General features: G+C 46.4%; 1 protein-coding gene across 5 annotated transcripts in view; it reads right to left on the minus strand.

Moving 5' to 3' along the window:
- ABCC5 (ATP binding cassette subfamily C member 5) overlaps positions 1-12,250 on the minus strand; it is an 81,386-nt gene that overhangs the window by 24,393 nt on the left and 44,743 nt on the right. For 4 of the 5 annotated variants that reach the window (XM_075938121.2, XM_075938123.2, XM_075938122.2 and 1 more), the window contains 8 exons: positions 11,661-12,011; positions 9,724-9,795; positions 9,077-9,201; positions 7,042-7,114; positions 6,203-6,406; positions 5,344-5,487; positions 2,516-2,618; positions 836-1,020 (listed from right to left, as the gene is read on the minus strand). In XM_075938121.2, the coding sequence (XP_075794236.2) occupies positions 836-1,020; positions 2,516-2,618; positions 5,344-5,487; positions 6,203-6,406; positions 7,042-7,114; positions 9,077-9,201; positions 9,724-9,795; positions 11,661-12,011 (1,257 nt within the window). Of the gene's footprint in view, positions 1-835; positions 1,021-2,515; positions 2,619-5,343; positions 5,488-6,202; positions 6,407-7,041; positions 7,115-9,076; positions 9,202-9,723; positions 9,796-11,660; positions 12,124-12,250 lie in introns of all 5 variants that reach the window. The other variant, XM_075938125.2, reaches the window with a different exon arrangement.

Raw genomic sequence — 12,250 nt, forward strand, 5'->3', positions numbered from 1 at the left:
AAGCCCATTGCTTTTTGTCCTATCACCAGAGGCCAAGAAGAACAATTTTTCTCCCTCCTCTTTGTGACACCCTTTTAGATACCTGAAAATTAGCTATTGTGAGGGCCCTACCCATTTCGCCATCATGAAAAATGCATTGGACCATAAAATAAGCCCTTCCCTGTGAAATATGTCATCTCCATTAAAGGAGACTTCCTACCTCCGATTGGGTAGGGGAAAGACAGGATCTGTCCCTTCCCTACAAACTGCTCTGGCAATGGGAAGGGGTGGGGGGCACCAGATCAGACCCTCTACCTCTTGGAGCTGCCTGCAGCTGCAAGAAGCTTTACACTTGGTGCCTTCAGAGTCCAGCTCTGAAGACAGCACAGCTAGCAGGACAGCACTCTCAGGACCCAACCCCAGCTCCTTTTGGGTCAGGACCTCAAGGGTACAAGACTGTGACATACCAGGTTTCAACAGCTGAAAATGTGAAATTTACCAATTTTCAAATCCTACTGCAGTGAAATTGGCCATAATAGACTGTGAATTTGGTAGGGCCTTAGCTATTGTACTTAGTGCTTGAAACCTCCAAGGTAGCCCCCCCGTTCTGCTTCTTTTTCATACATAGACGGAGTCAAGGAAGAAGAGGCCGACATCAGACTGCGGGAGTTGTTGCCTTTTTCCCCTGTGGATTTCTGTCAGGCTCAGGGACCAGGTCTCATCTGAAAGAAGCATCTCCCGGAGAGACCCTCCTTACTAGTTTCAGAAGCAGTGACGGTTGCTCTAAACCACCCCAAGCCATCTGTGAATGCAATCCCCTCCCTGCCTATCAAAGAGAAGCTCCCAGGCCTCTTACCCCACTGCCTTGCTTGATCCAGTAGCTCAGCCACCAGTTGCTGAACGCTGTGCTGCCCACATTCAGCACAAAGAGAGCCAGGATGATCAGGAACGCAAAGGGGCCTCCAGCTGCCTGGATATAAATACCATACACAGACCATGGGACAGAGCCTTTGCCCTTCTCTTCCAACTGTATCAGCTGACCTAGGAAATACAAAAGAGCAAAAAAAGGATGAGAAGAGCTGCTCCATAAAACTTCAAACGTTAAGAAAATAATTGCATCAGGAGCTGGTGTCAACACAGCCCCATCAGAGGAACACTCACTGAATTGCAGCGAGTCCCCAAACTGTGGGGCAGGCCTGCCCCAGCTTTGCATCCAGCCCTGGCCCCAGCCCCAGGAGAGGCACGGACAGATTCCATTGCAGGTAAGCGAGGCACCACAAAGTTTGTACAGCGATGTTCTGCGAATGCAGCCAGTTGTCACTGTGCACACAGAACTCCAGGATTCAGGCAATAAAAGAAAACCACGGAAGACATTCCAATGGCAGAGTCATGAACAGCCTGGAAAGTATGTGAGAGCTCCCACATGCGATTGGTGCCAAAAATCAGTATCTTTGGATCCCTACCAATTTATGTTCACAAAGCTCTGGTGGGAAAGATCAGACCTTTCCATTCTTCATATACCAATGCTAGGTCCTCCCCAGAATTCAGCATGCTATCAGGTTAATGCAAATACCCCCCTCGCAATCACAGGGAAGAGACATGGGAGCTAGGGCTGCTGATAGCTGAAGCCAGCACATGTCCAGGATAATTAAATCTTAGCACGCCAACTTCTTTAAATTGGAATAGCGCTGAGCAGACCAGCTCGTATTTCTAACTAGAAGATTTAACTGGCCTTGCTCAGGTCCTTAACTCAATTTTTGTTTTTCTTTATTTAAATCATTGCTTGCGGGTAGGGCTTGGGATGAGGGGTTCACTATGCATGCTGTCATGGGGAGAAAGGACTATCCCAGCTCTCTCACTGCAGCAGCTTGGGTCCAGGTGAGAAGTGCCTGACCAGGGCTGCTGTAGCTGACAGCAGGGGAAAGGGTGCGTGTCCCCCAACTGGGGGAACACACACGACAGACGGACCCAGCCAGGCTCAAGTATAACATTCATAGCGATCCCTTTCTCCACCCCTGCCCACTGCTGTTTCAATGAGGTTAGAGCTGTCCTGGTCCCCATTTCTGGTCCCTTGCAGACACATGCCCCCCTCCCCCCACCATGGTCATTATATAGCATAACTTGCCCAGCTCTCCATTCCATATCCCCAATTGCTCTCATGTGGTCATTATATAGCAACCCCCTCCTTTTCTGTTTTATGAGAAACAATCCCATTGTCCTTGCACATCCCACGGTCCTGGCACATCTAAACCCTGACCTTGGGTTATGGCTTTAAGTAATGAAAGGAGGAAGCTGCCCACCACATGTGGCGGTCCCAGCTCTTACCGTTTAGGAGGAGTTCTTGATGAACAGACAGAAAAACAGAGAGGCAGACAAACTCTCTCAAATATACAGTAGATACTGTACCAATGCACTGGCCTATGTGCTAGCAGCAAGCTGAGGGTCAGCTTTCAGAACTCAAAGCTCCAGAGAGGAAACATTTCAGAATCACTAACGTAGGCTATGATTAAAGTCAGAAAGTCAATTGCACAGTTACCTTCCTCCTTTTTCACCACTTTCTCCTTCTTCACAGACCCTGCTTTGGTGCTTTTATCCTGGGGTCTCTTTAATGAACTGCTCGTGTTCTTCTTTAGATTATTCTGTAAGAGGAAAAAAGCTACACTGAAAACTACGTTGAGAACTGTTGCTTTAGTATGTACCATTAAAAACATAAGCACAGCCATACTGGGTTGATTTGGTTAGGATGGGTCCTGCCTTGGGCAGGCGGCTGTACTTGATGACCTCCTGAGGTCTCTTGAACTGTATAATTCTAAGCCAAAGATCCATCTAGCCCAGTATCCTGTCTGCTGACAGTGGCCAATGCCAAATACCCCAGAGGGACAGAACAAAACAGGTAGTCCTCACATGACCCCTCTCCTGTCACCTACCTCAATACAAACAGAGGCAAAGGACACCATTTCTACCCATCCTGGCTAATAGCCATAGATGGACCTAACCTCCATGAATCTATCTAGCTCTTTTCTGAACATTGTTAAACTCCGAGTCTTCACCACATCCTCTGGCAAGGAGTTCCACAGGTTGACAGTGCACTGAGTGAAGAAAAAACATTATGGGCTGAATCTGCAGCTCTCTGTTTTATGTGGGCTACATTGACATAACATATATATTACTCTGTGGATGTCACATGGGCCACAGCTGTGTCCTGATTTGGGATGTGAATGGTTAACTGGTAAGCTTTAACAGGAGAGGCTTACCAGTTCTGGTTAACCAGTTGGGGCTGGAGGGGGAGGGTGTCCACAATGGGAAGGTTGCTCCTGCCCGCCACCTCCCCCTTTAATCGGTTAACCAGTTCCCTAATCCTGACTCTGCCACAGGCTGAAAACCACTGCACTAGAGCCATCTATTTTTTCAGACCAATAATGAGATCAGAACCACCAATATTCACAATTCCTTTTTCAAACACATGCTTTCCAAGGAGGACAAAGGCTTCCAGTAGCTTAGAGCACAGACCCAGAGAGGACATTCATTGGAAAGAACACTTGTCCATCACCTCTATACATGAATAAGTAAGTGCTCCCCTTCTATTGGCCTGGGCTGCTATTTGTACCTTGGTCATGTCCCAAGGACCCCAACCCAATCGGGATCAGAGTTGGGATGTAACCAGTTCACCCACAGCTGGCCCTGCCCAACTCAAGCAGCCACCTGTCCATGCCATGAGCAGGAAGTGGGGGGTCGCTGCAGTCCTGCCTGCCATGCCACGCCACAGGTGGGGGCCACTCCAGCCCAGGCACCCTGCCTGCTGGATTGAATTAAATGCAACATTTAACTGATTCAATGGGATTCTACATCCCTAATGCACATGGGAGGATGTGATCCCTGTCCAAAAGAGTCTACAATCTAATTGAGACATCTCTCTCAGAAACTTCCCCAAGCTCCTTCCAAGTAGGTATAGTCATTGTCGATAGTCTCTTCCAGATACAGAGCTGCTCCCAAGACGGCCTAAGCAGCACTACAGAGCAAAATGAGATCCATACATCCCCAGACACTGAGGCACACACACAGAGAGTGAACCAGGGTCATTCTCCCAAATACGGAAGCTACATTCTGTTCCGGGACTGAACAATTCACAATTTTCAGCTCAGCCTCACTGAAACTTACACGTCTTCAGGACCACCTTCCCAGCCTGCATGCTACATATCCACTGCCCATTCCATGCGCTGGTGCTTATGGCGAGGAAGTTGAGTCCAGCCAAGCAAGCAAGCTGGAGAATCTCACATTAACCATGATCACTTCAATTTCTAAATGACAGCACCACAATCTTCACAGCACTGAGGAAGGCCACATGAGGTAACGGATTACATTCCTCTGCCTCTACCATCAGCACCGTCAAGCAGAAAATCCTATCAAGCCCCACCTATCACTAAACCTATCTCCAGCCACATCACAATTCCATCTCAGCAGGATGTCTCAAGTCTGATGTTTGTAAGAGGCATGTATTCAATCCATGAAGCAATCGGCCTCTTGATAAATACAACAGATTATTTTTCTAATCTCATTCAATTAAGATAAGGGTATTGATTTAGGTTAAAAATTCAGAACGTTCAGATAACGCTTCCCAATAAAAAGTAAGAACACTGCCAACTCCCAGGCATGGCTGTTGAGGAAAATACTGTGGTACAGTGGGTGAGAAAGGTAAATGGCTAGAACTGTTAACACTGTAGAGACAAACGCCATCTCCCATTCAACAGTTCCCTGTTACACGGCTTGAAACCTTTTCTGCAATTGCATCAAGGGTGGCCCCTTGACTCAAGTAGAGCACACAAATCCAGCTGCATTTATGGTAACTTCTCCTCAGCAGTCCCCAGTAGCATTTTTGGTGCCATTTTCAATCAGAGGAAGACATGTCTGGAGTGAAATTCCAGCCTTCTACTGAATAGGACTTTTGGACAAGTCATGTTACTTCTGTTGTGTCTCAGTCCTCTCAGGCTGGAAAAATGCGTCAGAAGCCAGAAAGAAATATATTAAACTTAAGAACTGGAGTAAGTTGAGCTAACTTAGGAAGACGCCTTCTAAAAATGAAGTGCACAGTAAGCAAGGGGATAGGCAAACTTCTTTCTGAACCACAGCGTAAACTGGTGCCTTACTTCCACATTAGATAAACTAGTTCAGGGACAGGACTGCAATAAGAGATCTCATCTCTAGAACAGGGACCACGATACTATTTATTACAAAGTGCCAATCCAATAGAAAATGACCTGCAGGAGACTGACCTGCCAAATCAACAAACCAAGTCATTTTCCTGCCCTCTTTCAAGTGACTAAGCACAGGCCCCTGTCATGCTATTTAAAAAATGGAGTGGAGTACCTCAATATGCGGTGGTTCTCCCAGCTGCAGGCTATTAAAAATGGCTGCATAGTCTCCATTTAAGTTCATCAGTCCCTCATGGCTTCCTCTTTCGGTGATACAGCCTTCTTTCATGAAGATTACTTCATCACAATCAACAAGGTACTGGAGACAAAGATAAAGAGAACATGGCTTCATTACCTCAGATTGTCAAAAAACAAACCCACACATTCTTTTCAGTATTCTATTCAGTCAGCCTCTTAACAGTACACACTGGACTGGTAAGAACCCTGCACTAAAACTAGAGCACTGCAGTTATGTCCACCATACATACAAAACACAGCTTAAGTGACTGAACAGAGACTTTCTGCACAATGTCGGGGAGATGCATTCAGGGTGCCTGAACGCTACAAGTTGTGACATACCAGTTACAATGGTGTTTTCTGAGCAGAAAAGGTGGCAAGAACCCAGTCTCAAGAGTACAATTTATTTACAACACTCAGCTGGATTCACAGATATCATGAATACACGGCTGTATATCCCCATGTATTCTATAATGATAAACAGGCTTTATACACTTCAGTATTCAGGTTAGTAGAAAAGTTGCTTTCAAGCAGGTCGCCCCTCTCCCAGACTCATCTTCAGCCAAGCATTTCCAGCTCCTATTAGCCCCCTATCAAGCAGCACCACCTATTTATCTCTCTGCCAATGCTCTGTGTACAACACACAAATAAAAACTTACACCTTCTCCCTGAGGCTGCACAGTTTAACAGACCAGAGCACGGGAATACAAAGTAAAAGGCCAAAGTGACTAACCAAAAAGCTTTCTAACTGAACAATTAGAGGAGATCCAAGAAAGGAACCATAGAGGATACTGTACCTGAAGCTGATGAGTGATGAACAGGACCGTTTTTGACTTCAGATGCTTCCTTATTGCACTGTTAAAAATGTGGTTTCCCACATGTGCATCTAAGGCACTAAGAGGATCATCGAGGATATAAATATTCTTGTCACTGTACAGGGCTCGAGCGAGACTGATCCTCTGCCGCTGGCCTCCACTCAGGTTAGCCCCTCTTTCACCAATCTGTATTATATGCACAAAGTTATTACATTTGGAAACATTTACCACAAGACCCGAGGCCAAATTCATCCCTGGTGTAACTAATACAGTAAATGGAATTAACTAATACAGCTGTGCTCTAGCACCCTAATAAAGCTGTTCATCTTTAAAATGCTACCAGACTCGTTGTTGTTTTTGCTGAAACAGACTAACATGGCTACCTCTCTGAAACAGTTAATGGAGTAATAGTGAATGGGTCACACTAAGATTTAGGGGACTTATTTGTTGCAAAAGGAAACTTAAAGTGAACATTTCTAACAAACATGCTTGAAACATTCCTATTAAATAGCCAGAGGAGACTATGGTGTTTTATTAATTATTTATCATCCAAGTTTTAAAAGGTCTCGTTCTAAGGAAACAAATTCCCAGCACAGTGAAAAATTCCCACACTGCCAACACTGCTAAGTTAAAAAACATGGAGTAATCAGTCTCCATACTGTCCAGGATCTAGAACTGTATGTTTCACATGGAGCAAGAAGAGGATTTGCCCATCCATTTAAAAGCTTATCGGTCTGATGACCCAACCACAATACAGCATGCCAGGCTAACATTTTACTCTACCATCCCAATCACTATTTTATCACCCCCAGGAGTTTCACCTCAGTCAGATCCCCGTTAGGTAGGATGGCTAGGTCTGGTCTCAAACAGCAGCCATTCAGCACAGTGTTGTATCTAAAGAATACAGACAAGACAAGCCGTGAGCACTGGAACTTACGAGGGTACCTTACTAATGGAGCATTATTTTTATTCCCACACAAACACCAGACAATCTTGTGACTCTGAACAATTAAGAAACAATTAAGCGTATGCTCGAATACATCTGTTAGTCTATAAGGTGCTACAGGACTCCTTGTCGCTAATTAAGAAACAGTCATTCACTTTCTCATAACTACAAGCAGTCCGCGGGTTACGTACAAGATAAGAACAAATCTACAGTCCCTAAGTTGAATCTGTATGTAAGTCGGAACTGGCATCCAGATTCAGCCGCTGCTGAAACTGACCGCCAGTTCTGACTTACATACAGAATCAACTTAAGAACCCCAGGAGTCCCCAAGTCAGCTGCTGCTGAAACTGATCAGCAGCTGATTCCAGGAAGCCCGGGGCAGAGCAACTCTGCCTCGGGCTTCCTGTAGTCAGCGCTGGTCAGTTTCAGCAGAAGCTGACTTGGGGACGCTTGGGGCAGAGCAGCTGGGGTGCTCTGCCCCAGGCGTCCTGATTCAGCCGCTGCTGAAACTGACCAGCAGCGGCTGAATCAGGACGCCTGGGGCAGAGCAGCTGGGGTGCTGCCGGGTTGGTCCAGTAGCGCCCAGAGCGGCGCTGCGGGACCAACCGGCAGCGCCCCAGCTGCTCTGCCACAGGCGTCTGGAGAAAAGCCTAGTCTGCTGGGGGGGGGGAGGGGCGTACTAGCTGCACCCCCCTACCCCCACCCCAGCAGACCAGGAAGACGCGGGCGGCGGACCGAGACGCACCGCGGTCCCGCCACCTGGGTCCTCCGCGGCTTTGCTCCCAGTCTCCCTGGTCTGCCAGGGAGATGGGGAGCAAAGCCTCTGAGGACGCCAGCAGCGGGACAGCCGCGGGGAGTCTGGGCTGTCCCGCTGCCGGCTTCCCCGAGGCTTTGCGAAGCCACGGAGGGGGGGCTCGGGCAAAGCCTCGGGAAAGCCAGCAGCGGAGCAGCCCAGGCACGCCTGGGATGCCTCGCTGCCCGAGCCCCTCCGCGGCTTTGCAAAGCCTCGGGGAAGCCGGCAGCGAAGCAGCCCAGGCGCGCCTGGGCTGCCCGAGCCCCCCCGCGGCTTTGCTCCGCATCTTCCTGGTCTGCAGACCAGGGAGATGCGGAGAAAGCCCCGGAGTACACGGGCGGCAGGACCACGAGGTCCCGCAGTCCGTGTCCTCCGGGGGAGCCCCGTTCGTAACTAAGTCGGGGACTGCCTGTATTGTTCTTTGAGATGTGGTGTTCATGTGCATTCTAATCAGGTGTGTGCGCACATGTACACAGTAGCCGGGAAATCAATTCTCTCCTCCCCCACACCTGGAGCAGAGAGCCACATGGAGCAGCAAGCCATTTTGAGCAACTTGGGACTATGGAAGGCAGGGAGTCTGACACAAGAACCTGCAGGCCAGGAGCTGCCTAGGTAAATGCCTCCCAGACAAGAACTATTGATCTGCCTCATGAGTAAATAGCAGATAATACTTTGGGATCAATTTCAGAAGCACTAGGAGAAGCACAGTGAAGAGAAGCCAAATTCACTTGAGAGGCTATGCAAGCACAGACTCTGGGAAGATCCCTGAGGTGGAAAGTTATGTGGCCTTCCCCACATTCAAAGAGACCATTAAAGCATGAGCAGATGTTGCTTTGGTAGGAAGAGAGCATGGCTAAGGAAGCCACAGAGTGTACCAATCCAGCATCTTGCCACGGCAACAGCTACCAGGAGACCTCAGTGTTTTAGAGGGAGTTAAACTGCCATCCTAGAGAGGATGGGTATAGAAACACCGACTGGCATCTGTCATAATGAACTTCCCCCTCTGCTGCAGGTGTCTTGGGCAGGGAGGTGTAAGTCCACCCAGCACCAGTTTTCCTGATGCTGGCCTGAGAATCCCTAAGCTTGCAGAACCAGCCAAGTGTTCTACTTGACAAACCTTTCTTCATCAAAGTCCTTCCCAAAAAGGATGTTGTCTCTCAGTGTAGCATTGAGAATCCAGGCCTGCTGGGGTACGTAAGCAAAAGTCCCATTCACTGCAATGCTACCCTCCAGCAGGGTCATCTAGAAGACAAGACAGAAGGTACTGAAATTATACTGCTCCAGGAGCATGTGTGTGAATCCCTCTGCATCGAACAAGAAAAAAAGCAGAACCTGCACAGAATGCAACTCAAAGATCCAGTGTGTGTTTGTTTTTGAAGGTGCCACATAAAATGCCATATGTTTATTCTGAACTTCTCGGGAGCTTGAATTTCAAATACTGCACATACATGGATTGATTGCCACAAGGGCTTAGGGCCCAGTAAGGCACCTAAATGAAGTAGCTAGATCTTCCAAATGGTTCAGCGCTTGCAATTCCCAAGGAAAGCAGAAGAAGCTGTTCTTGTGAAAATCTGTTGAACAACCCAGAAAGCTTTCATCTTATGGATTATAGACATTTTAAGACTGTAACCTAAATGTTATCTGTTTGATCAGTGTACAATTGAAACTATAGGTCAGATTAATCAAATGGAGTGAGACGAATTAAACAGCTGAAGATCCCAGCAAAGAAAAAAAGGGAGAAACCATAAAAATATACATTCTTACGTGTCCTAAAATGGCTGATATAATGGAGGTTTTTCCACTCCCCACACTGCCGCAAATCCCAACAAGTTTCCCCTAAAACAGAAAAAAAATATGAGTTTTGGTAACACATTACTCAACCCACCTAGACAATCTGCAGTACCTCAAACAGAGAAAAGGGATTGAACACTAAAGCTAATAGAAATGGGTATATTAGATGAGAGGAAGGCTAGACCTGGTCAATCTCTCATTCTAATTGGTGAATACTTTCCATCAGCAAACAAAATTTGAGTGAATATGAAAGGCAGATGCCCTGAGCCACTAAGCTTTCCTCTGTGTGCAGACAGATAACCAGTTCCTCGCCATAGGACTCTGATACAACCAAATGTAAAATGCGGAATTCACCACAATACCAGAAAGATATTGCTTGACTGAACAGAGTCCTGACGGGCTGCCTGATCCAAACAGAGTCTTTCCGCTAACTTCAGTGAGTGTTGGATCAGTCCTAAAATGACCAAAGGGTTGAAGGAACTGACTTACAAGGAAAAATTAACTTAGCCAAACTTTTACAAAGAGACAACTAAGTGGGAGGGGAGGAAAAAAATAACTCTCTCTTAATATGGTACCAGTTTAACACTGAAGAGTGAATACAGATGTTCAATGCAATACATAAATCAGGAATCCTGGAAGAAGAGAGATGTAAGCGATCAAGTAGATACCTTCCTGATCTTGAGAGAGATTTGGTTTAGAAACAGCCTCTCTAGGAAGAGCTTGGAAGCTTATCATTTAGAATTTTTAACAATAGACTGGAAAACACACTCGGAAATGGGCAGTAGGGAGTCATTTTACCTTGGCTCCAAATTGGAAAAAGGATGGGATCCGAGAAATCTTTCTAACTAACTGCCAGCTCTAAGCATTAGTCGTATATGAGTCCCAGTCAACAGTTTAAAAGTGCTGAATGGTGCTTATCAAGGAAAGTCCTTCTGACACCTACATCAAATGCCCAATGAATGTGTCAGAATTACTCTGATTACCGGAGAACAAAAATATAAAGTATTGGTTTAAACAAATTGTCAGGTGCAGGTACTAGAAAAGAACACTACTGGATTCTTGTACGTATGCTTTTCCAATAATGTAGCTTTACACTATCACACATCAATTTAGTCTTCTTTCAAAGTTACCGAGAACTCCTTATGACTATGTGGTCATGTTGTCTAAGTCACAGGGTTTAAAATGCACTCCCATGGGACTACACAAAAGGATTTTCTGAGTTTTTCTATAAGTAGCTCTGTAGAAATATATAAAAAAACCCATTTATTAAATGCACTCTGGATTCATATTGATTTTTTTTGTTCAACATTATTGTACTTTTACCCATCTTGAAGTGGAACCTCCGGTGCTCAGAGCATCTGTAAGTTCCTCTGTAACCTTCTACTGCAGTACAACAGGGGACTACATGTGTTTCAGCGAAACACCTGTGCTATGCTAAACCACAGCATTCCATTCTTTCCCATGCACAAGTCCCTCAGTTTAAGTGAGCACCTGCAAAGTTACAGACAACTTAAGAAAATAACTTTTGTGCTGAAGACCCTTGCGGCCATGTTAAGTTCTCTGCATATGTAATGGCTCGCTCATGACCAACACCATGCTGAAAACAAAACCTTTACTGAGCCCATGGCAGGAATGACAGAGCCCAGCATTCTACAACGTTGTCTCTAGCAACTAAGGGGACCAGTTTGCAATGATCCAGGTTGATAAAAGTGGCACAACTGCTTGGATCAAGTTGGAGCATTACAGACTAGAATTTACTGTTGCCACAGGCTGCACCAGCATGTTAGAAAGATATCGCAACGCTAATCTGCTCCATTTAATGCAAATTAAGCACTGCCCTTCCCACAGGAGTGCCAGGCAAGGGGGAGGGGAGGGGCTCTTGCAAATATGCTATAGACTTTCCTCCTCACCTTTTCAATCTCCAGGTCGATATTGTACAGGGTTCTCTGAAGCCGAAAGTTAACCAGATGGATATTCTTGTTCTCCTCCTCAGGGCTAGGATGGTCATCACTGTCCACCAGAAGATGTCCCTTCTGCTCAGCCAGCATTGCTTGTGGTCCCTCATGTTGTAGCTTCATTTTCTCTTTCTTGCCCTTGGTGACCTTCTTGTCTCTTTTCATTTTAGGGGTCAGCTTTGGTGAGCTCTGGACACTGGCGTGGGAGAAGTCCCAAGCCAAGGTAGCATTTTTCACCTCTATCGCGATGTGAGGACTGGATGGTTTTTTCTTTACCATATGAACCTCTTCCATTAGAAACAAACTCTGATAGGAGTTGTGAGAGAGGTGTAAAGATGAGACATCTGGTCAAGACTGGGGGACAAGGCTATGGCACACTCACGCAGCAAAACACATCAGGCTATACAGTGGGAGGAAGCTGAAGAGCAAAAGGTAGCTCATTAGTGTAAACTAACTCCAGGCCTGCTAAAGGGCCTGGGCATTCCTGAATGTGGTGGAAGCTTTCAATACAGTAAAACTTTGGCAGAATTATTGTATTTGGGTCA

Source organism: Pelodiscus sinensis, chromosome 10, assembly GCF_052426305.1.
Source record: "Pelodiscus sinensis isolate ZL-2025 chromosome 10, ASM5242630v1, whole genome shotgun sequence".
Taxonomy (NCBI): Eukaryota; Metazoa; Chordata; order Testudines; family Trionychidae; genus Pelodiscus; species Pelodiscus sinensis.